Genomic DNA, 21,305 nt, shown 5'->3' with positions numbered 1-21,305 from the left:
CAAAAAAGTACTCTCTTGAGATATGAGAATGGGCAAATGAGAGGGGTGGAATATGTATACTCGGGAGGTTTGGTTTCTATTTTTTATTGACAGTTGTTAAGTAGCGGGTGGAATAGTCATTACCTGGGGCAGGGATGCAGAGTTTTGTGGTTTTTCTCCTTAATTTGGTCAGGGGTTTCCTTTTATGGCACTTGGCATCTTGGGCCTGCCTGGTTTGATCTGGCTTTTTGTGGGGTGCTGCCAGGACAGGTCCCTGACTCTCCTGAGAGCTAGCCATAACTTCCTTGTGGCTGGCCTCTAGGTATCCTGCTAGAACCTAGCTTTTTTCTACATAGATAATTTTCTACATAGATAATCATGTCATTTGTGAAAAACAATGTTTTATGTCTTCCTTTCCAATCTGTATGCACTTTCTTTTCTTGTCTTATTGCATTGACAAGGACTTCCAGTACAAAAAAAGTGAAAAGAAGTGGTGAGAGGGGATGTCTTTGCTTTGTATCTGAGCTTAGTAGAAAACTAAGTTTCTCCATGCAATCCGTACCCTCTATAATACCCACCACCTGTACCCCAACCTCCCACCCCCCACCCCCCACCCCCTGCAACTTCAAACCCCTCAGATTGTTTTTCAGAGTCCATAGTCTCTCATGATTGGATTGCATGGAGCCCTGGGTGAGGTGAAAAAATAATGAATCCTGTTATGCTGAAAATAAATAAATTTAATCTAAATAAATAAATAAATAAAATCTTAAAAAAAAGAAATAGAAAATAAAGTATTATGCAATATATTTAACTGATATGCCATAAGCATTATGGCCTCAATACAAAAATTGAACTGCTAAAAGGTTAAGATTAATCCTGTGTTGGAGATGATAATTTGGATCTTTGTATTCCTATAGTTTAAAATGTGAAGATACTTTAAAAAGTAAAATAAAATCAAAGGGATAAAAGTGTACTAAAAATCTAATAAACAAGTCACCACAATTTAAAAAAAAAAGAAAAGAAAACTAAGTTTCTAATGATTAAGTATGATGTTAGCTATCATAGCTTTCTTTCTTGTGTAAGCTTTCTTTCTTTCTTTCTTTTTTTTTTCCCAAAGATTTTATTTATTTATTTGACAGAGAGAGATATCACAAATGGGCAGAGAGGCAAGTAGAGAGAGAGGGGGAAGCAGGCTCCCTGCTGAGCAGAGAGCCTGATGTGGGGGTCAATCCCAGGACCCTGAGATTATGACCTGAGCTGAAGGCAGAGGCTTTAACCCCTGAGCCACCCAGGCACCCTTGTGTAAGCTTTCTTAAACATAGGTTTTCTGATACAATTATACCTAAATCTAAATATTATTTTGATTTAAAGCTTTTGTTTACATATATTGTTTGTTTAGCGGAAAAGGCAGAGTATAAATACACATATATATATGCATGAATTTTTTCTTTCATATATGTAAGAAATTACAAAACAGAATAACAGAAATATTTCTTCCAGGGAAAATTTTGCAAGAAGTTTAATGCAAAAGAAAGGAAAAGGGGAAGACTATCATCTGTTGAATATTTGCACATAGTAAGTATTTTACATACATTTTAAAAAAGAGTTTATTTTTTTAATTGGCAGAGGGAGACACAGTGAGAGAGGGAATGCAAGCAGAGGGAGTGGGAGAGGGAGAAGCAGGCTTCCTGCCGAGCAGGGAGCGTGATGTAGGGCTCCTTCCCAGGACTCTGGGATCAGGACCCCAGCCAAAGGCAGATGCTTAACAACTGAGCCACCCAGGCACCCCTTTATATACATTATTATTTAGTTTTCACAACTGTATCAGGATAGAACTAGTATATTTATAGTTAAATATCTGGGGCTTAATGAGGTTAAATAATATACAAATGATCATATAGTTGAGTATATGACAGAGCTATAATACAAAGAGAGGTCAATCTGAGATATGATCCAATGCTCTTTTTATACAGTACTCATATTAATGAATTTAACATTCTCTTTCAATAGTAATTAGGACCATTTAGTCCCCAATAAATAAGATTTCATTTACTATTTACCTTCCTTATTACTACTCTATCACTATTCATTAAAATAAAATGGGGGACAGATGGCCCTTCTTTTCAGCAGCAATGGCCACGGTCGCCAAACTATGGAAAGAACCAAGATGCCCTTCAACGGATGAATGGATAAGGAAGATGTGGTCCATATACACTATGGAGTATTATGGGCGCCTGGGTGGCTCAGTGGGTTGGGCCGCTGCCTTCGGCTCGGGTCATGATCTCGGGGTCCTGGGATCGAGTCCCGCATCGGGCTTTCTGCTCAGCAGGGAGCCTGCTTCCTCCTCTCTCTCTCTGCTGCCTCTATGCCTACTTGTGATTTCTGTCTGTCAAATAAATAAATAAAATCTTTAAAAAAACAACAACACTATGGAGTATTATGCCTCCATCAGAAAGGATGAATACCCTACTTTTGTAGCAACATGGACGGGACTGGAAGAGATTATGCTGAGTGAAATCAGTCAAGCAGAGAGAGTCAATTATCATATGGTTTCACTTACTTGTGGAGCATAACAAATAGCATGGAGGACAAGGGGCGTTAGAGAGGAGAAGGGAATTTGGGTAAATTGGAAGGGGAGGTGAACCATGAGAGACTATGGACTCTGAAAAACAATCTGAGGGGTTTGAAGTGGGGGGGGGTGGGAGGTTGGGGTACCAGGTGGTGGGTATTATAGAGGGCACAGCTTGCATGGAGCACTGGGTGTGGTGAAAAAATAATGAATACTGTTTTTCTGAAAATAAATAAATTGAAAAAAAAAAAGTTCTTACCACAAGGGGGTACCTGGATGGCTCAGTTGTTAAGCATCTGCCTTTTGTTCAGGTCATGATCCCAGGGTCCTCAGGTCGAGCCCTACATCGAGCCCCACATCAGGCTCCCTGCTCTGTGGGAAGCCTGCTTCTCCTTCTCCCACTCTCCCTGTTTGTGTTTCCTTTCTTGCTGTGTCTTTCTGTCAACTAAATAAAATATTAAAAAAAAAGTTCTTACCACAAGGAAAATATTTTGTAATTATGTATGGTGATAGATGTTAATTAGACTTATTGTAGTGATCATTTTGCAATATATATAAGTATCAAATCATTGTATTCTATACCTGAAGCTAAAATAATGTAGTATGTCAACAACACCCAAGAAAGAAAGAAAGAGAACAAAGGGGACCCAAAGTTTCAGACACTTCTTTTAATGTCTTGCTTAAAAGAAGCAGAAAATTTCAGCATTCATATCTGCTTCTTCAGACATCTGCTAAAAATAGTTTGAAATACTTTCAAGGACTAGAATGGGAGGTATCTCTAGAACTTTGGCATTTCATCACATACCCTGTTGTCTCTGCTCCTGGGACCTGTCCAACATGAAATGGAATTTACTTCTCAGTGTCCTACTAGAAATACAGACCTGATTTGGAGAGCCTGTTACCAGAGAAAGGAAATAACACTCTTCAAGCCATGGAGTGAGACAACAGGAATGAGAATGAGAACTTTTTTTTTTTTTAAGATTTTATTTGTTTATTTGACAGAGATCACAAGCAGTCAGAGAGGCAGGCAGAGAGAGAGGAGGAAGCAGGCTCCATGCGGAGCAGAAAGCCCGACTTGGGGCTCGATCCCAGGATACTGGGATCATGACTGGAGCCGAAGGCAGAGGCTTTAACCCACTGAGCTACCCAGGTACCCCGAGAATGAGAACTTTGATGTCATAACTCTGATATTGACAGATAAGACTTTAAAACTCAAAAAATGACTCAAATATTCAAATAAAACTGAATAAAAAAGAATAAGAAGATAAAAATCTTGCATTTAAGCTAAGCTGGTGATGCTATAGAGATTGCACCATCATAAAAGTAATCTGTTTATACAACAAAGTAAGTAAGTGTGTGCTCTAAGAATAGACGAGAGTATCTGATCACCATGGGAACTGGAGTCACAAAGGCCAATCAAGGGGCTCCTGAGGGAATATATCTTAGGGATATAACTAACAGTCCTCTCTTATAAATTCTCACTTTTGGAATTCACAGGAGACTATATCCCCTAGGAGGAATCAGACACAGATTTCAGAGAAACATAGATAATTCTCTTATTGTGCAACAAATATGCCAATTTTGCTCTAAATTAGTATCGTGTGTCCAGCAAAGCAAGCACCCTCTCTGGGCTGCTCTCTACCAAGGATGCCATGCCCTCCATCATGCCTCCTTCTGCTGTAGATAAAACAGAAGATTCAAGTCACACCTGCCAAATCTGTAAGGAGGTAGGTTCAGAAGACCTACAAGTATAGGACAGTTCTTAGATGTGCCTTTTAGCTCTGCCTTCTTTTATGTGATTGTGGAAACAGCAGCACCTCCCTCCCACTACATGAAGAATGTAAGGAGGTTCATCTTTATAACTGAGAGGGCTGGAAGTCAGGGAAGTGAGAGAGGTGAGGATGAGGAAGTATGAAAGTCTGTCCTTATTAACCTGAAGTGCATCCAGTCAGAATCAGGTTTGTGGGGGAAATAGCATGTGAGTGAAGTGACATCTGGAAAGGACTGACAAAGTGGCTGTGCAGAGCAGGGCAGAAAAAACTTCAGCTCTCTCTGACTTTAGCCGTGTTCGGCTCTGCCACAGAACAGATGATCAGGTATCTCGAGGAGGGAGAACATGACTGAACACTCCAGGGTAGTGAGTTCACTCCCACACAGCTTATAAAGCCTTGTAAGTCTCATACACAATGACCAACAAATACTTCCTCCTTTTACATCTCTTCCCCCATGGTTTCTTTGGCTTCTGCATTTCTCTGAATTCCTGCTACAGAAGAATTAACTGACAGTTTGGTTTTGCCAATCATGATCTGGTCACAAAGAGGAGCCTTACAGTGAAGTGTGATGTGAAAAATTCTGAATGACTCCGATGCCTTGTGTCACTAATTGCAATCATCAAGATCATCCTCAAAGCTATGGGCATTACACAACCTGGAAAGTAATGCATTTTATAACTCATACATAAACAGTCTTAGCCAGAATATTTTTATTAAAGGCAACTAGATCTCTGTTCTGCATTATATTTTATGAATAAATATCATCACTCAATCATGTCACTTGGGTCATTCAGGCCCAAATGATGACTGCCCCTCATTAATGGAAGGGATCCTTAAATAAATTAATAAGACCAAACTACTAACAACAGAATTGTAGGCAATTTCATAGACTTTGTTTTGTTTTTCTCACCATGGAACTCACACAACATCTAAGTCTCAGACAAGCAAGTTTTCACAAAGATTCTCCTTCAACTTCCCACAACAATGCTAATCTTCCACATCTAGAGTAGGATGGGAGTGACAAAGGGTGTGAAGAAGTGGAAGGGGACTCTTTGTCCAGAGGGACAGTTTATGGCTCTCAGCACTGTTCTTGGTTCCCAGAGACCTCTTCTTAGGAGTATCTGATGTTTGTGAGCCTCTGCATCTATCCATAACCAGAAGAACAGAGGCCTTCTAGGACACTTAGTGATACTTTAGGCAAAACCCTAAAAATCCTTAAATAATAGACCAGATACATTGCTCAGGTTTTCTACCTATAAGTAGAGATTTAACCTAGACCAAGGTTTTACAGAAGTATTTTAATTCAACAGGTAGAAGATGGAACTGATATGAAAGCCATTTTATGTAGGTGTCTGGGAGTTCAAATTTTCATTGAGTTAACAAACCACAATGAACACTGAAGAATAGATGGTACGTGTGATGCCTTTTATCCAGCTGTTCAGATGACCTTAAGACACCAACACTGATCCAGAATAACTGTGAAATGCATAAAGATTTGTGTGTTGTTACCTTTCTTCCTCTTCTGATGCCTAACACTTGTGTCTCTAATTCCAAAGATTTAAGTAATTGAAATTCTGTATCCACTAACAAAGGTCTATATCTCTTAATCTATAGATAGAAATACTTGAATTTTATACTATATCTCTTAATCTATAGATAGAAATACTTGAATTTTATACCTAGCTACATTTGTGAGTACTGTCATTTACCTTCTCCAAGCTGCTTGTCACAGAACATGAGGAAAATCTGAAGGAGAACTGAGAGAATATAAAGATTCAAAGTCTGATCATACCAAGAACTCTCCAAAGTTCATAGTCTTCAGCAGTATAGTTATCTTATTATCTAATGGAATAATAGAATCTGAGGGAGCTAGGAATCTCCACAAAGGAAATAATCTTGATGGTGAAAGAATAAGACCATCTTTGTCATTGTCACTTTTCTTCTCCACCCCTTAGGAAGCCATGAATAGGTCAGGAGTCAGCACAGTGGCTGAATTCATACACCTGAGTTTTCCATGCTCCAGGGAGGTTCAGATCATCCTCTTCATGCTGTTCTTGGTGTCCTACATCCTGACCTGATGGGGAATGGGGCCATTGTCTGTGCAGTGAAGCTGGATTGCAGGGTTCACACTCCCATGTACATTCTGGGGGCCAACTTTTCATTCCTGGAGATCTGTTACATCAACACAACTATTCCCAATACATTAAAGAACTTTCTATCTGAGACCAAAACCATCTCTTTCATAGCTTGTTTTTTCCAGTTCTACTACTTCTCCATGGGCACCACTGAGACCTTCTTACTGCCCCTTATGGCTTTTGATCGTTACCTGGCTATCTGCCAGCCTCTCCATTATCCTGTCATTAGGAACAACCATCTCTGCATGAACCTGGTGGCCCTGTGCTGGGTCACAGCTTTCCTCTGCTATCCGATCCCTATCTATTTTATCACACAACTCACTTTTTGTGGCCCCAACACCATTGACCACTTTGTATGTGACCCTGGGCCTCTTCTGGCCCTGTCCTGCATCCCTGTGCCTGGAATTTGCTTTCCTGATCTATATTGAGCTCTCTTATTATATTCATCACTTTTTTCTTCATCCTTGGGTCCTATACACTGGTTCTCAGAGCAGTGTTGCATGTCCCTTCAGCAGCTGGCTGACGTAAGGCCTTCTCTACCTGTGGTTCCCACCTGGCTGCGGTGTGTCTCTTCTATGGATCCATCATGGTGATGTACATTAGGCCAACCTCTGGAGATCCAGGTGGGATACAGAAGATTGTAACCTTGTTGTACTCATCGGTGACCCCACCTATAAACTCACTGATCCTCAGTCTCCAGAGTAAGGACATGAAAGCTGCCTTGAGAAAAACTTATATGTGCACAGGAATTAGTCAAGGCAAATGCAAACTCATGAGTGGACAAAGATCATAAAATTTTTCCTCATTTCTTTCTGTGTAAGTGGTCTTCATTTGTACCTAGAGATGCAGACTCAGAGTAGGTCTCTATTCATTTGTGTCTAGAGATGCAGACTGAAATTCATCTACTTATGCCTAGTTAAATATAGGAGAATAGTATGCCCAATTAAACAAGATCTTGCCTTCAAATCAGGGCTTGATAGATGGTTACTTGAATTAAGTGACCTGGGTGTCTTAACTTTGGACTTTCCTACCCTCACCTCCAATAACTACTTGCTTGTTATCTGTGGTCATTCATATAGTCCTTAACCTCATAATTTTTTTTTGACTTTTAATACCTGAATCCATTCTTCCACTTAATTTTTCTAGTCAAATGATCTCTACTTCTAGTAGAAGAGCACTCACCTTTTTGCTCATGTTAAAGGAAATTAGTGCCAATCTATAAGTCATAACTGAACCAAATTTTTAAATTTAATCGACATCTAAAAGACTAAGCATCTGATTATTGATTTCTGCCTAGGTCATGATCTTAGTCTCCTGGGATCAGGCCTCCTGCTAGGCTCTGTGCTTAGTGTGGAGTCTATTTGAGGATCCTCCCTACCCCACCGTCCTCTCTCTCTCTCTCAAATAAATAAATCTTAAGAAAAAGCAAAGGTTAGCTCTTAGGAGCATTGCAATTTGCATTAGTTTCATTTGAAGGAAGGTTGAGTTGAAGGTCAGCCCAGAAGAGGTGAAAGCAGACAGAACAAAAGCCAGCAATTCTAAGAGACTGAGGTGAAGATAACAGATGAATCTGATGACAGTTCCAGGTGATTTGGCCCAACTCTTTGATCAAATAATCAGTTGGCATCTGGGGCTGGTACATTTAACCCATCCATTTATTTACCTCTAGGCTATCTTTCCTTTGTGAAACTTTCGTATTTATGAGAGAGATAGTCAATAAACAGATAAACACATAGATCTATAATATCAAAGATACTAAGTTATATAAAAGGAAAAATGGAGAGTATACAAAAATTACAGTGGTAGGATAGGGCATAATTTAGATCAGATGGTCAGAGAGAGTTTTTGTGAGGTGATATTTTAAACTAAGGGAATACACTATGCAGAAACCTAGGGGACATAAATTCCACATAAGTACAGGTATATTATGGAGTTTTCAAAGACAATAAAGGTTAATTTTGGCCATGCAGAAGAAAATGGTACATGAGCCTGGAGACATAGTCAGTATTAGATATCTAGAAGGTCGAGGTCACAATGAAGAGTATTTTATCTGAATTCTGGGGAAGCCTGCTCAATAGTATACACTAAGGATAAGGCTTAATAAAATTTCTAATTAAGTAAAGATCCCATATGAATAAAAAATCATACTCTAAGCAATTCTTAACTTAGGACTACTTATTTACCAAAATGTTTAATTAAAAATGCATTTATTGGGGTGCCTCATGGCTCATGTGATGGAGCATGTGACTCTTGATCTTGGGGTTGTAATATGCAGTCCCATTTGAGTTTAGAAATTACTTAAATCTTTTGGGGCACTAGGGTGGCTCAGTGGGTTAAGTCTCTGCCTTCGGCTCAGGTCATGATCTCAGGGTCCTGGGATTGAGCCCTGCATCAGGCTCTCTGCTCAGCAGGAAGCCTGCTTCCCCCCCTCTCTCTGCCTCCCTCTCTGCCTGCCTCTCTACTTGTGATCTCTCTGTCAAATAAATAGATTAAAAAAAACTTAAAAAAATCTTTTAAAAAATTTATTTATTTAATATATTCCTCTTTGTTCCACCAAGGATTTGATGTATCAACAAAAAATGGACAAAAGGAAGGAAGAGAAATATTAAGTTAAAAAGAAAAGAATGAAGAGCCTGGGTGATGCAGTTGGTTGAGCATCTGACTCTTGGTTTTTGGGTCAAGTCGAGATCTCAGTGTCGTGGGATTGGGCCCTGTGTTGGGTTATTTGCCCAGTCCCGAGTTTATTTAGGACCCTCCCGGCCCCTTCCCCCTGGTTTCTCTCTAGCTCTCAAATAATTTTTTTTTTGAAGTATTTCTTTTTTTTTTCCAATTTATTTATTTTCAGAAAAACAGTATTCATTATTTTTTCACCACACCCAGTGCTCCCGCCACTTCAACCCCCTCAGACTGTTTTTCAGAGTCCATAGTCTCTCATGGTTCACCTCCCCTTCCAATTTACCCAAATTCCCTACTCCTCTCTAACGCCCCTTGTCCTCCATGCTATTTGTTATGCTCCACAAATAAGTGAAACCATATGATAATTGACCCTCTCTGCTTGATTTATTTCACTCAGTATAATCTCTTCCAGTCCCGTCCATGTTGCTACAAAACTTGGGTATTCATCCTTTCTGATGGAGGCATAATACTCCATAGTGTATATGGACCACATCTTCCTTATCCATTCATCTGTTGAAGGGCATCTTGGTTCTTTCCATAGTTTGGCGACTGTGGCCATTGCTGCTATAAACATTGGGGTACAGATGGCTCTTCTTTTCACGACATCTGTGTCTTTGGGGTAAATACCCAGGAGTGCAATTGCAGGGTCATAGGGAAGCTCTATTTTTAATTTCTTGAGGAATCTCCACACTGTTCTCCAAAGAGGCTGCACCAACTTGCATTCCCACCAATAGAGGAAGAGGGTTCCCCTTTCTCCACATCCTCTCCAACACATGTTGTTTCCTGTTCTGTTAATTTTGGCCATTCTAACTGGTGTAAGGTGATATCTCAATGTGGTTTTAATTTGAATCTCCCTGAGGGCTAATGATGATGAGCATTTTTTCATGTGTCTGATAGCCATTTGTATGTCTTGATTGGAGAAGTGTCTGTTCATATCTTCTGCCCATTTTTTGATGTGTTTGCCTGTTTCGTGTGTGTTGAGTTTGAGGAGTTCATTATAGACCCTGGATATCAACCTTTATATGAAGGGAATCATGGATCCTTATTGATTTTCTGCCTAGATGATCTATCCATTGATGTAAGTGGAGTATTAAAATCTTCTATTATTAGAGTATTATTATCATTAGTTTCTCCTTTTATTTTTCTTCATATTTGCTTTATGTATTTAAGTGTTTTAATGTTGGGTATATATATATATATATATATATACAGTTGTTATATCCTGTTGTTGGATTAATCCTTCTATGTAATTCCCTTCTTTGTCTCTTGTTAAGTCTTTGTTTTAAAGTCTGTTTTGTGTGATATAATTATTGCTATTTTCCTTCTTTCTTCCATTTCCAAGGTAAATGTTTTTCCATTCCTTCATTTTCTGTCTGTCTGTGTCTTTGGACTCTTATAAACAGCACATAGATCGGGCCTTTTTTTTTTTAATTCTTTCTGCCACCCTGTGTCTTTTGATTGGAGCATTTAGACCATTTACATATAAAGTAATTATTGCTAGGTATGTATTTATTACCATTTTATACTATAAGAAGACAATATTAATATGAAAAAAATAAGGCATATCTATTTATATTGTACCTGCATAGAAAATTAAAAAATTTTAGGAGAATAGCAACTATGACATAGTCTGAATAATGTAATTATTTTAAAGACATCAAAACCATTATATGTATATGCATTTGCTTTTTTAAAATAGATAAGTTTCTTAAATGTTAAAAAATGTAAATAACCAGTTAATGGTTTTGTGACTAAAATATATTTAATACTAGTGAGGACTGATTTAAGAACTAACTCATTCATCCAATTCTAAAAACTCTTCTTTTCTGGGGTGCCTGTCTTGGAAGCATCCAAGTCTTGGTTTTGGCTCGGGTAATGATCTTAGTGTTGTGAGATGGAGCCCTGCTGAGCATAGAGTCTACTTGCGGCTTTTTCTCCATTTGTCCCTCCCACCGTGCTTTCTTTCTCTCTAAAAAACAAAAAAACAAAACAAACAACAACAACAACAAAAAAAAAAACAAACCCCAAAACTCTTCCTTTCTTTACACACTTACTGTAAGTCTGTCAATTATCCTGTAACATGCTGGGAATGAAAAGATAAGATCCTCTCCTCATCCTCAAAGGGCTTCCACTCTGGGGGAAGAGACAGACATATAATAGACTCACCTCAAAAAATGTAAGTACAATGATGAAATTTATTTTATTTTTTTAGTGTATTTTAGATGCATTATGAAGGACACAGCACAGCCTGAAGATGTTTGGAAGGCTTTCTAGTGGAAGTGTTGTCTGAATCAAATCTTAACAAAAGAATAGGTGTTTGACAAGTATAGCTACATATTCAACCTCTAATACATTGCAGTAGTAAGATATGTGTGAGCTATTTTATACAAAATAATTTTTGTTCCTTCTTTAGGTAATGAGTTCAGTTGAATCACTAAAATATTAGTGCAGAATTAAGACAAAACTGTAGTAGATAGTTCAAACTTGTCCTTAGTAGCCTCCCAAGTAGATTTTATGATTCCTTTCCCACCTTTTTTCGATCCCTCTACTTACCTTGAAGTATAGTCCTATCCAATTGCACAATAACACTTTCAGAGAGATATCTTTTGGTCTTCAGGTGAGGGTTTTCTTCTTTTTAGGCTATAGCATTTTGTTTTATTTTTTGTTTTTTTATTTTTTAAAAGATTTTATTTATTTATTTGACAGAGAGAGATCACAAGTAGGCAGAGAGGGAGACAGAGAGAGAGAGGGGGAAGCAGGCTCCCCACCGAGCAGAGAGCCCAATGTGGGGCTCGATCCCAGGACCCTGGGACGAGGACCTGAGCCGAAGGCAGAGGCTTTAATCCACTGAGCCACCCAGGCGCCCCTAGGCTATAGCATTTTAAAAAATATTTTTTACTTTAATTATTTAATTGCTTGTTTTAGACTTGGTAGGGTATAAATACAAAGGAATTTTAATTTTTCTCAGCACTTCAAACATTTTCTAATGTTCAATTTTCTCCATTTGTGGATAATACCTTGGGCCAATGTGGTAGTTTTCTGATTATCTTTAGCATTAATACAGGGTCTTCTTTATCCAGATCTGGAAGGTCTAAAGCCAAAATTTTAATTTTTTTATCCAAATTAAAACTTATTCCTCAAGACTGGGTCTGACTCAGGCTTGATGTACTTCTTTTCCTCTACCTTTTTACTCCTCTTCTCCCACATGACTACACTGCCTTTGTTTACTCTAGGTTCCAGGTGGGAGAAAAGTAAAGGTGAAAAGTTTTTTCTTGACTGATATTGTTGCCCTTTTATTTGACAGAAATTTGTATGTTGATTTTTCTCTCATGGAGTGCTTTTTTTGGTGGTGGTATGGGGTGCTCTCTAAACCGTAGTTCTATGGTATAGGTAATGCTTCATTGATTGGCTACTTAGGACTTCTTTCATCCCTGGATTCTGGTGATGCACACCATATAGACTCACTTTTGGGGTTGTTTTATTCTCCAAGTAGTGCTTTTGGGTGAAATCCCTTTCAAGATGGTCTAAGTTTGTTACTTTCCATAAGCCCTAAGTAGGCTAAAGGTGAGTATTCTATATTTGCTCTGTTACGGGTGGGAATTCAGTTTGCTTCTGTTATGGCCCATTTTCTTTGTGGTAATTGCATACTAACAACTCACCAAATATATTTTTCCTCATGGCTTATACCAAACTTCCAGTCTCCCCTTGTATACAGTTGATGAGGGTAATGAGTAAGAACTGTGAAACCGAAGTTTTATGATCTCTTAGTGTACCAATATTGATGTGTGGGGTGTCTGCCAAAATCCAATAAAAGGTGAAATATTTGTATGATCTGGAGGGAAACCAAAATATTCTGCCAAAAATCTAGGAGGAAAGGCATTTTATGTGTTATGTGTCTTTTTGGCAAAGCATTAGACAGCCATATAAGCAAATAATCAATAAATTAACATCTTTTAACAAAGTTGTCTGGACAGAAACTGCATACTGAAAAAGTCTAAACTTTCCTAGAAATAAATATTAAGATTTTTAAGAGTTATTTTTTTCTCTATAAGGGGAGGAAATCTCTTTCCATGGAAACACATTTGTGAAACTAAAAGTTCATCAAAATGGAGTAAAAAACATGATGAATTTTGCCTTGCAACACAGGACCATCATGGTTATGAATAAAGCCAAGTCCATTTGGGTTGAAAGAAGAGGATTACTGTTTGACTTTCAGAAAATGAATCACTGTTTTTGACAAAACCTTTTCACAAAGGTTGGATGATTTTCATTCCACAAATGACCTGACGGAGGGCAAATTTCATGTCCTTATTGCGTAGGCTATAGATGACGGGGTTTAAGACTGGTGTCACTACAGAGTAGATCAGTGTGATGATCTTATGCATAGCAACTGAGTCGCCAGATGTGGGACTCACATACATCACCATTATGGTTCCATAGAACAAAGACACTACAACTAAATGGGATCCACAGGTAGAGAAGGCTTTTTGCCGCCCAGCTGAAGAAGGAACCTTAAGGACAGCTCTGAGTACCAGGGCATAGGACCCAAGAATGTACCAAATGGTGGTAATGATGATAAGAGAGCTCACAGAATGGAATACATGCTCTATGATGGGTGCAGGGGCACAGGACAATGCCATCAGTGGGTCCACATCACACAGAAAGTGATCAATAATGTTGGGACCACAAAAGGGTAGTTGAGAAATGAAGAAAATAGTAATTGCATGTCCAAGGAAACCAATGAGCCAACAAAGAGACACCAGAGTGACACAGAGCTGCCCAGTCATAATGGAGGGATAGTGCAGTGGATGGCAGATGGCCAGGTACCGATCATAGGCCATGACACAGAGGAAGAAGCACTCAGTTGTGCCCAGTGAAAAGAAGAAGTAGAATTGAGTGAAGCAACCAGAGAATGATATGGTCTTGGTTTTGGAAAGAAAATTGACCAGCATGTTGGGAACTGTGCAAGTCACATACCAGATTTCTAGGAAGGAGAAGTTGGCCAAGAGCACATACATAGGGGTATGGAGCCGATGGTCCCATCTCACTGCACAAATGATGGCTGTATTCCCAGTTAGAGTCAAGATATAGATCAACAAAGTCATTGAGAAAAGGGTGATCTGTATTTTCCAGGGACCAGGAAAGCCCAACAAGATGAACTGTGTCACAGTAGATATCCCTGACTTATTCATGGTCTCCAGACTGTGGAGAGAAGACAGATAGATAGTGGTAAGTCACTTTGCTACTGAAACCTTTGAAACTTTTCTTAGGACAGGCAATTTGAGTGATCAGACAAATGTATTAAAAATCCTAAAACAAACAAAAAAAAATCCTAAAACAAGTCTTGAGTAAATCCTGCTCTGTTCTGAGTGAGCCATTTCGTCCTGATTCTTTGTAAATGTACGATTCTAGGCTCTTGAACTATTTGTCAGTGGGCACAATCAGTTAAATTTCACCTTTCTTTTGGTAGAAAGAAATACTTGAGTTAGAGGCAAAAAGGGTTTGTTTTATATTTAATTTTTTTCAGTGAAAGTTGTTCATATATAACAGTGCAGTTCACTTCAAAATGTGAGTACACATATGCTATCATTTAAAAATAGGTGTGTATTTGACACATTCTATAGATTTAAATGGTTTAAACTTTCACATCTCTCCCTGTCAGTCTCCCCCACCATTTTCTTGAGCTGTTTCCATTACATTTATTTTCTCTCACTTTTTCATGATGCTGGAAGAAAATCAACAAAGATATCCAGATAGTAAACTCTTGCTACTATTTCTTTTTCTTTTTTTTTATAATGAGAGTACATTTAAATTTTATTTTATCTTTTTTTAAAATTTTTTAAATTTTTTATAAACATATATTTTTATCCCCAGGGGTACAGGTCTGTGAATTGCCAGGTTTACACACTTCACAGCACTCATCTTACTACTATTTCTTAAAGATGTTTACATTGCACTAAAGCTCATTTACAATTTTGTATTTAATCCTTTGTTTTTAGCCATGTAAAGTCATTATAATTCACCCAATGATTAATTTCACACGATAATTTATCATGTTTCATGTCCATTTAAAATATCTCATTAAAGATTAATATGACATTGGCAGCATATTGGGGAAGAAAATGAAAATCACCAGGAGACTGTCTTCTAAAGCTCTTCTCATTGCTGTCACAAGTCTTTCTTCAAGTTCACTGTTTGGAAGATTTTACTTTAGTTTACTTAAACAATATCCCCAATTCTGATAGAAAACAAGACTTGCCCTTATTCCCTTTACAACATCATCATCAAAGGTGTCTTTTTTTTTCTTTCAAAGATGTCTTTTTAAGAATCAAATACAACTCAGAGAAAAGAGTACAATGGTAGATTTCAGAAATTTTTAACAAAATATTTCCTTAAAGTTTTCCTTAAAAACAGTTTTGATAGAAGTGGCACAGCTTGCATGGAGCACTGGGTGTGGTGAAAAAATAATGAATACTGTTTTTTCTGGAAATAAATAAATTGGGGAAAAAAAAAGAAGTGGTGTGTATAGAATATTCATAGTACTCACTGAACATAATCAAATGGAAAAAATCCTTCTATTTAGTGAGGTTATTTAAGTAATATAAATGTACTTATAGTGAAGCGGTTGTTGCAGTTTCACTAAATGAATAATGCATAAAGTGAACTATTAACCTATTCATCTAGAAGCAAACACAACCTTCCTATTGGACGGTTAAGTCAAAGAACATTATAGTCTTGAGGACAAGAAACCAAGAGAACGACATTGAAAGATGGGGATAAATTCTTTTTAATTTTTTGAACTAGGATGATTATGAAGAAGTAAACTAACCTGCATTGATCATTGTTTTGGTTCAGGGTTCCATAGAACACATCATTGTGCAAGAAACAATGGTTCCCCACTATGGGAACTCTGCATTTCCAAGCAAGAGAACTCTCTTCTCAACAAGACAAGAAAGCAATGATGCAGCGAGCATCCACTTACTACCTGGAACAATAACAACAATAACTTGATTCACAGACTTTGACTAAAAATCAAAATATGTAAGGTCTATGTATTTGAGCTATAGACTACTCTTAAAAAAAAAATAAAAGACCTCACAGAATAACTATTAGCTATAGGAAAAGCATGATAAATGAATTTCACAAATAATTTTCAACATGATTATAAGAGGCAATTCCTAATATATTCACCATTAAATTATATACACTGATTTGATTTTGTCCTTAAAAAAATTTTTTTTTAATGCCACCTCTTCTAAAGATGGAGATGAGTAATGGAATGGACAAAGAGGGGAGAGCTGAGAGAAGACCAAAACAAAACAAATCCCTGTTTTTTCTTGGTTTTGGTCCCAGTGGGTGGAACTAGTTCCATACTGTTTTGTTCAAAATATCTATGTAAATCACATCACTTGTGGTGTTCCAGCCACTTCCTGAGAAGGGAAAGACCTTTGGATGACTTTGGCACCAGTTAGTGCACTAATCTGGGGGAATGTAAGTTCCAGGATGATCTAAATACTCTGAAAATTTCATCTCTTTGAATTGTGAGTAACCAATATTCCTTGATACTCAGTCTCTTGAGCATATTCTATGAACAAATGCGAAAAAGGTGACTAGACCTACCTGTGGTGCATAATAGCCCATCAGAGATGATGTTTCCTATATACTGGGAAGCTTTCCCAGGTCCTGGGGAGAGTTCATAGGGAGGTCACAAAGATTCTCTCATTCACTGCCCTTGATGTGGAAGCCCTGTGTGAAAGATTTTTGCATGGCTTATTTCTCTTCCCTTGCACTGTAAGATTCTAGTGGCCTATTTACAACAGAGTGTGCTAAAGCTATGAACTAGTTTTAATTTATGTGTCAGTTTACCCATTGTTGAGAATTCTGAGGTATGTCTTCATATGATCTTAAAGTTTCCATTCCTTCCCTAGGGACCTTCTTTCTTCTTGCCTGGGGATTTCATTAGTATTTCTGGTATGTTGGCCTAAAGTGACTAGTAGGTAATGTGCTACATTGCCTCTCTGGAGACCTCATAATCTCAAGTTTGTGCTTCTCAAACAGAGTATGTGATTCTGTGCCATGGGATACACACAGCCCCTAATTAGATGTCTTCCTGAAGGGACAGTTTCACTTAGAGAAAATTGTTTTGTATTACACCAAATATGTACATGGAACAGAAAGTATAATTTGTGATTATTTTTAAGATAAAACTTTGACTTTAAAAGGAATATTGCCCCCAAATGCCCCATGTTCTCTGACCACTGTTGCTAAAAACTCTTTGGTGGTAAAAAGGTTTTAGAAATGCTTTATGAGAATATTTAATCACCTAGAACCAGCAAGCCTATCTTCCTGGAACACCTAATTTCATTTCCAACATGGCCATACTAAAAGGATATACTTTGATTTTAAGAAGATTGGCCTTTCAGCTAATGGCTTTCCTGTTTCAACATGGTGTTTGGGCACAAAGATGGAATTTGTTCTTGGTATAATTTTCTCTTAGTAATTTTTTGACTGAGACTTTGTCCTATAGCTTCCTGAGAGGCATAAAAATATTTTTAAGACATTATTATTGCATATTACAAGTGGTATTGTCACAGTTGATTTGGGAAAGCTATGAATAAAGATGTCCAGTTGGGAGAACATATAGATTGATTATTATTTTTTAATTTTTAAAATTTATTTATTTTTATTTTTAAAATTTTTTAGTGTAACAGTATTCATTGTTTTTGCACCACACCTAGTGCTCCATGCAATCCGTGCCCTCTCTAATACCCACCACCTGGTTCCCCCAACCTCCCCCCTCCCGCCCCTTCAAAACCCTCAGATTGTTTTTCAGAGTCCATAGTCTCTCATGGTTCATTTCTCCTTCCAATTTTCCTCAACTCCCTTCTCCTCTCCATCTCCCCGTGTCCTCCATGTTATTTGTTATGCTTCACAAACAAATGAAACCATATGATAATTAACTCTCTCTGCTTGACCTATTTCACTCAGCATAATCTCTTCCAGTCCCGTCCATGTTGCTACAAAAGTTGGGTATTCATCCTTTCTGATGGAGGCATAATACTCCATAGTGTATATGGACCACATCTTCCTTATCCATTCGTCCGTTGAAGGGCATCTTGGTTCTTTCCACAGTTTGGCGACCGTGGCCATTGCTGCTATAAACATTGGGGTACAGATGGCCCTTCTTTTCACTACATCTGTATCTTTGGGGTAAATCCCCAGTAGTGCAATTGCAGGGTCATAGGGAAGCTCTATTTTTAATTTCTTTTTTTTTTTTAAGATTTTATTTATTTATTTGACAGAGAGAGATCCCAAGTGGGCAGAGAGGCAAGGCAGAGAGAGAGGAGGAAGCAGGCTCCCCACGGAGCAGAGAGCCCGATGTGGGGCTCGATCCCAGGACCCTGGGATCATGACCCAAGTCAAATCAGAGGCTTTAGCCCACTGAGCCACCAGGTGCCCCTCTATTTTTAATTTCTTGAGGAATCTCCACACTGTTTTCCAAAGTGGCTGCACCAACTTGCATTCCCACCAACAGTGTAAGAGGGTTCCCCTTTCTCCACATCCTCTCCAACACATGTTGTTTCCTGTCTTGCTAATTTTGGCCATTGTAACTGGTGTAAGGTGGTATCTCAATGTGGTTTTAATTTGAATCTCCCTGATGGCTAGTATAATGAACATTTTTTCATGTGTCTGATAGCCATTTGTATGTCTTCATTGGAGAAGTTCATATCTTCTGCCCATTTTTTGATATGATTATCTGTTTTGTGTGTGTTGAGTTTGAGGAGTTCTTTATAGATCCTGGATTATTGTGAAGTGCAAGGGTTAGGGACTGAATGGGCAGTGTTGTGAATTAGGGATTTGAATGGAGGAAGAGTTTGTACTTTACGTAATGGAAGTATAAATTCTACTCTGTTTTTGGTGTGAAACACAGCTTTAAACAATGGCAAATGTCCTTTACTGGGTGGATTTATTAATTTTTTTGCAGCCCTTTGGTCCATTGTTTTTAAAGAATATTTTCTGAACTTAGAAGATCACACACCTATTGAAAGGCTTCAGGTATGCATGCATTTCATTCTTTCCACCAGCTAAGATTAAACAAGTGAAGAGACATCAAAGACAAATAACATACATATAATAACAGAATGTAATTACTTAGAAAAGTATGCATGTTTACAATATTTTATTTAGCCTTTTTCATTGGTGAGCTGAACTTGAACTGCTAAGGAACTGTGGGAAAAAAGTATCTTCTTCTACTTAAGTATGATCCAGAACATGAATTACTGAAGCCATTTTTTATTGCTTTTATAAATAAGGCCAGAAGTGACAAATTCTGTTTTTCTTTATTTTTTTCTCCATTTTAATTTAAATTCAATTTAGTAAACATAAAATATATTATTAATTTCAAGAATAGATATTAGTGATTCATCAGTTGCGTATAACATCCAGTACTCATTATATCGCATGCCCTCCTTAATGCCCATCACACAGTTACCCCATCTCCCCACCCACCACCCTTTCAGCAGCCCTCAGTTTGTTTTCTAGAGTTAAGAGTCTCTTATGGTTTACCTCTCTCACTGTTTTTATTTTATTTTTCCTTCCCTTCCCCTGTGTTCATCTGTTTTGTTTCTTAAATTCTAGATATGAGTGAAATCATAGGGTATTTGTCTTTCTCTGACTGATGTACTTTGCTTAGCATAATACCCTCTAAAACATCTCACTTTTGGTTAGTTCTTAATCCTAGGACTCTCTTTAGGGCATCTTTCATGTCTTTGTTTCGGAGACTATAGATAAGGGGATTTAAGAGTGGAGTCACTGCTGAATATACCAAAGTGATGATCTTCTGCATTCCTGTTGGGTTTCCTGATGTTGGGCTCACATACATCACCATAAGTGTTCCGTAGAATAGAGACACCACCATTAGGTGGGACCCACATGTGGAAAAAGCTTTAGTTCGACCAGCACCAGAAGGAACACGAAGCACAGCTCTGAGTACCAGAGTATAAGATCCCAGGATGGAAAGGAAGGGCCCAAAGATAATCAGTGAGTTGAAGGTGTAACAGATGAGCTCAGTGGAAGGAGCAGGGATGCAGGCCAGTGCGAACAGTGGGCCTGGGTCACACACAAAGTGGTCAATGATGTTGGGTCCACAGAAGGGAAGTTGGGAGATGAGGACAATGGGGACTGGATAGCAGAGAAATCCACTCACCCAGCAAACACAGACCAGGATCACACAGAGCTTCCCAGTCATGATGGAGGGGTAATGTAGTGGGCGACAGATGGCAAGGTATCGATCATAGGCCATGACTGATAAGAAGAAACATTCTGTGGTACCCAGTGAAAAAAAGAAATAGAATTGGAGGAAGCATCCAGTGAAGGAGATGGTCTTGGTCTCAGAGAGGATGTTGACCAGCATGTTTGGGATAGTGGAGGAAATGTACCAGATCTCTAGAAAGGCAAAGTTTCCCAAGAAGATGTACATGGGTGTGTGAAGACGCTTGTCCCATTTCACTATGCAGACAATAATCCCGTTTCCCAGTAGGGTGAGGAGATAGACCACCAGGATGAATGAGAAGAAAAAGTTCTGCATCTCCCTTTGACCAGGGAAACCCAAAAGGACAAATTCAGTCACAAAATGCATTGTTGTGTTCTGGGATTCCAAAACTGTTAGAGAAACAGAAGTAACTAAGGAGTGAATAATAATAAACATTTTTAGGTTTTGCTAACAATACACTTGTTAATGTACAGAGTGTTTTTATTTTACATTATTTCGTTTGGTTTTCCAAATGACTCTTTGCGCTGTAAGGAGGTGTGTTTCATCCTTCTCTTTAACAGATTTAAAAAAAAAAAAAAACAGGTTCAGGGCACCTGGGTGGCTCAATGATTTGGGCCAATGCCTTTGGCTTAGGTTCTGATCTTAGGGTCCTGGGATCGAGCCCCATGTTGGGCTTTCTACTGGGTGGGGAGCCTGCTTCCGCCTTTCTCTCTGCCTGCCTCTCTGCCTACTTGTGATCTCTCTCTCTGTTAAATAAAATCTTAAAAAAAAAAAGAAAACTGAGGCTCAGAGAAATTTAAGGGGTTTACTTAAATGTGCAAAAATAGGCAGTAGCTCCTAGATACACTCCCCATTTAGAGATTGGTTTAGAGCAAACCTCACTTCGTTTCAAATATTCCTGT

General features: G+C 38.3%; 2 protein-coding genes and 1 pseudogene across 2 annotated transcripts; 1 reads left to right on the top strand and 2 right to left on the bottom strand.

Annotated features, from left to right (window-relative positions):
- The first annotated feature begins 6,281 nt into the window (after window positions 1-6,281).
- LOC122894637 lies at window positions 6,282-7,248 on the top strand (annotated as a pseudogene).
- A 6,130-nt stretch (window positions 7,249-13,378) lies between these two features.
- LOC122893305 (olfactory receptor 11H7) lies at window positions 13,379-14,359 on the bottom strand. Its single transcript, XM_044230227.1, has one exon. It carries the CDS (start codon window positions 14,321-14,323, stop codon window positions 13,379-13,381), a length of 945 nt encoding a protein of 314 aa, XP_044086162.1. The 5' UTR covers window positions 14,324-14,359.
- A 5,486-nt stretch (window positions 14,360-19,845) lies between these two features.
- Window positions 19,846-20,838, bottom strand: LOC122894636 (olfactory receptor 11H6). Its single transcript, XM_044232400.1, has one exon. It carries the CDS (start codon window positions 20,836-20,838, stop codon window positions 19,846-19,848), a length of 993 nt encoding a protein of 330 aa, XP_044088335.1.
- Window positions 20,839-21,305: the final 467 nt, after the last annotated feature.

Source organism: Neovison vison, chromosome 13 (assembly GCF_020171115.1).
Source record: "Neovison vison isolate M4711 chromosome 13, ASM_NN_V1, whole genome shotgun sequence".
In the NCBI taxonomy this organism is placed as follows: Eukaryota; Metazoa; Chordata; class Mammalia; order Carnivora; family Mustelidae; genus Neogale; species Neogale vison.
The sequence above is the reverse complement of the archived record's forward strand: the minus strand, read 5'-3'. Positions and strand labels throughout refer to the sequence as shown.

What these genes read in the sequence shown, in the direction of transcription:
- LOC122893305 (XM_044230227.1), bottom strand. Translation starts at nt 14,323, where the DNA reads ATGAATAAGTCAGGGATATCTACTGTGACACAGTTCATCTTGTTGGGC.
- LOC122894636 (XM_044232400.1), bottom strand. Translation starts at nt 20,838, where the DNA reads ATGTTTATTATTATTCACTCCTTAGTTACTTCTGTTTCTCTAACAGTT.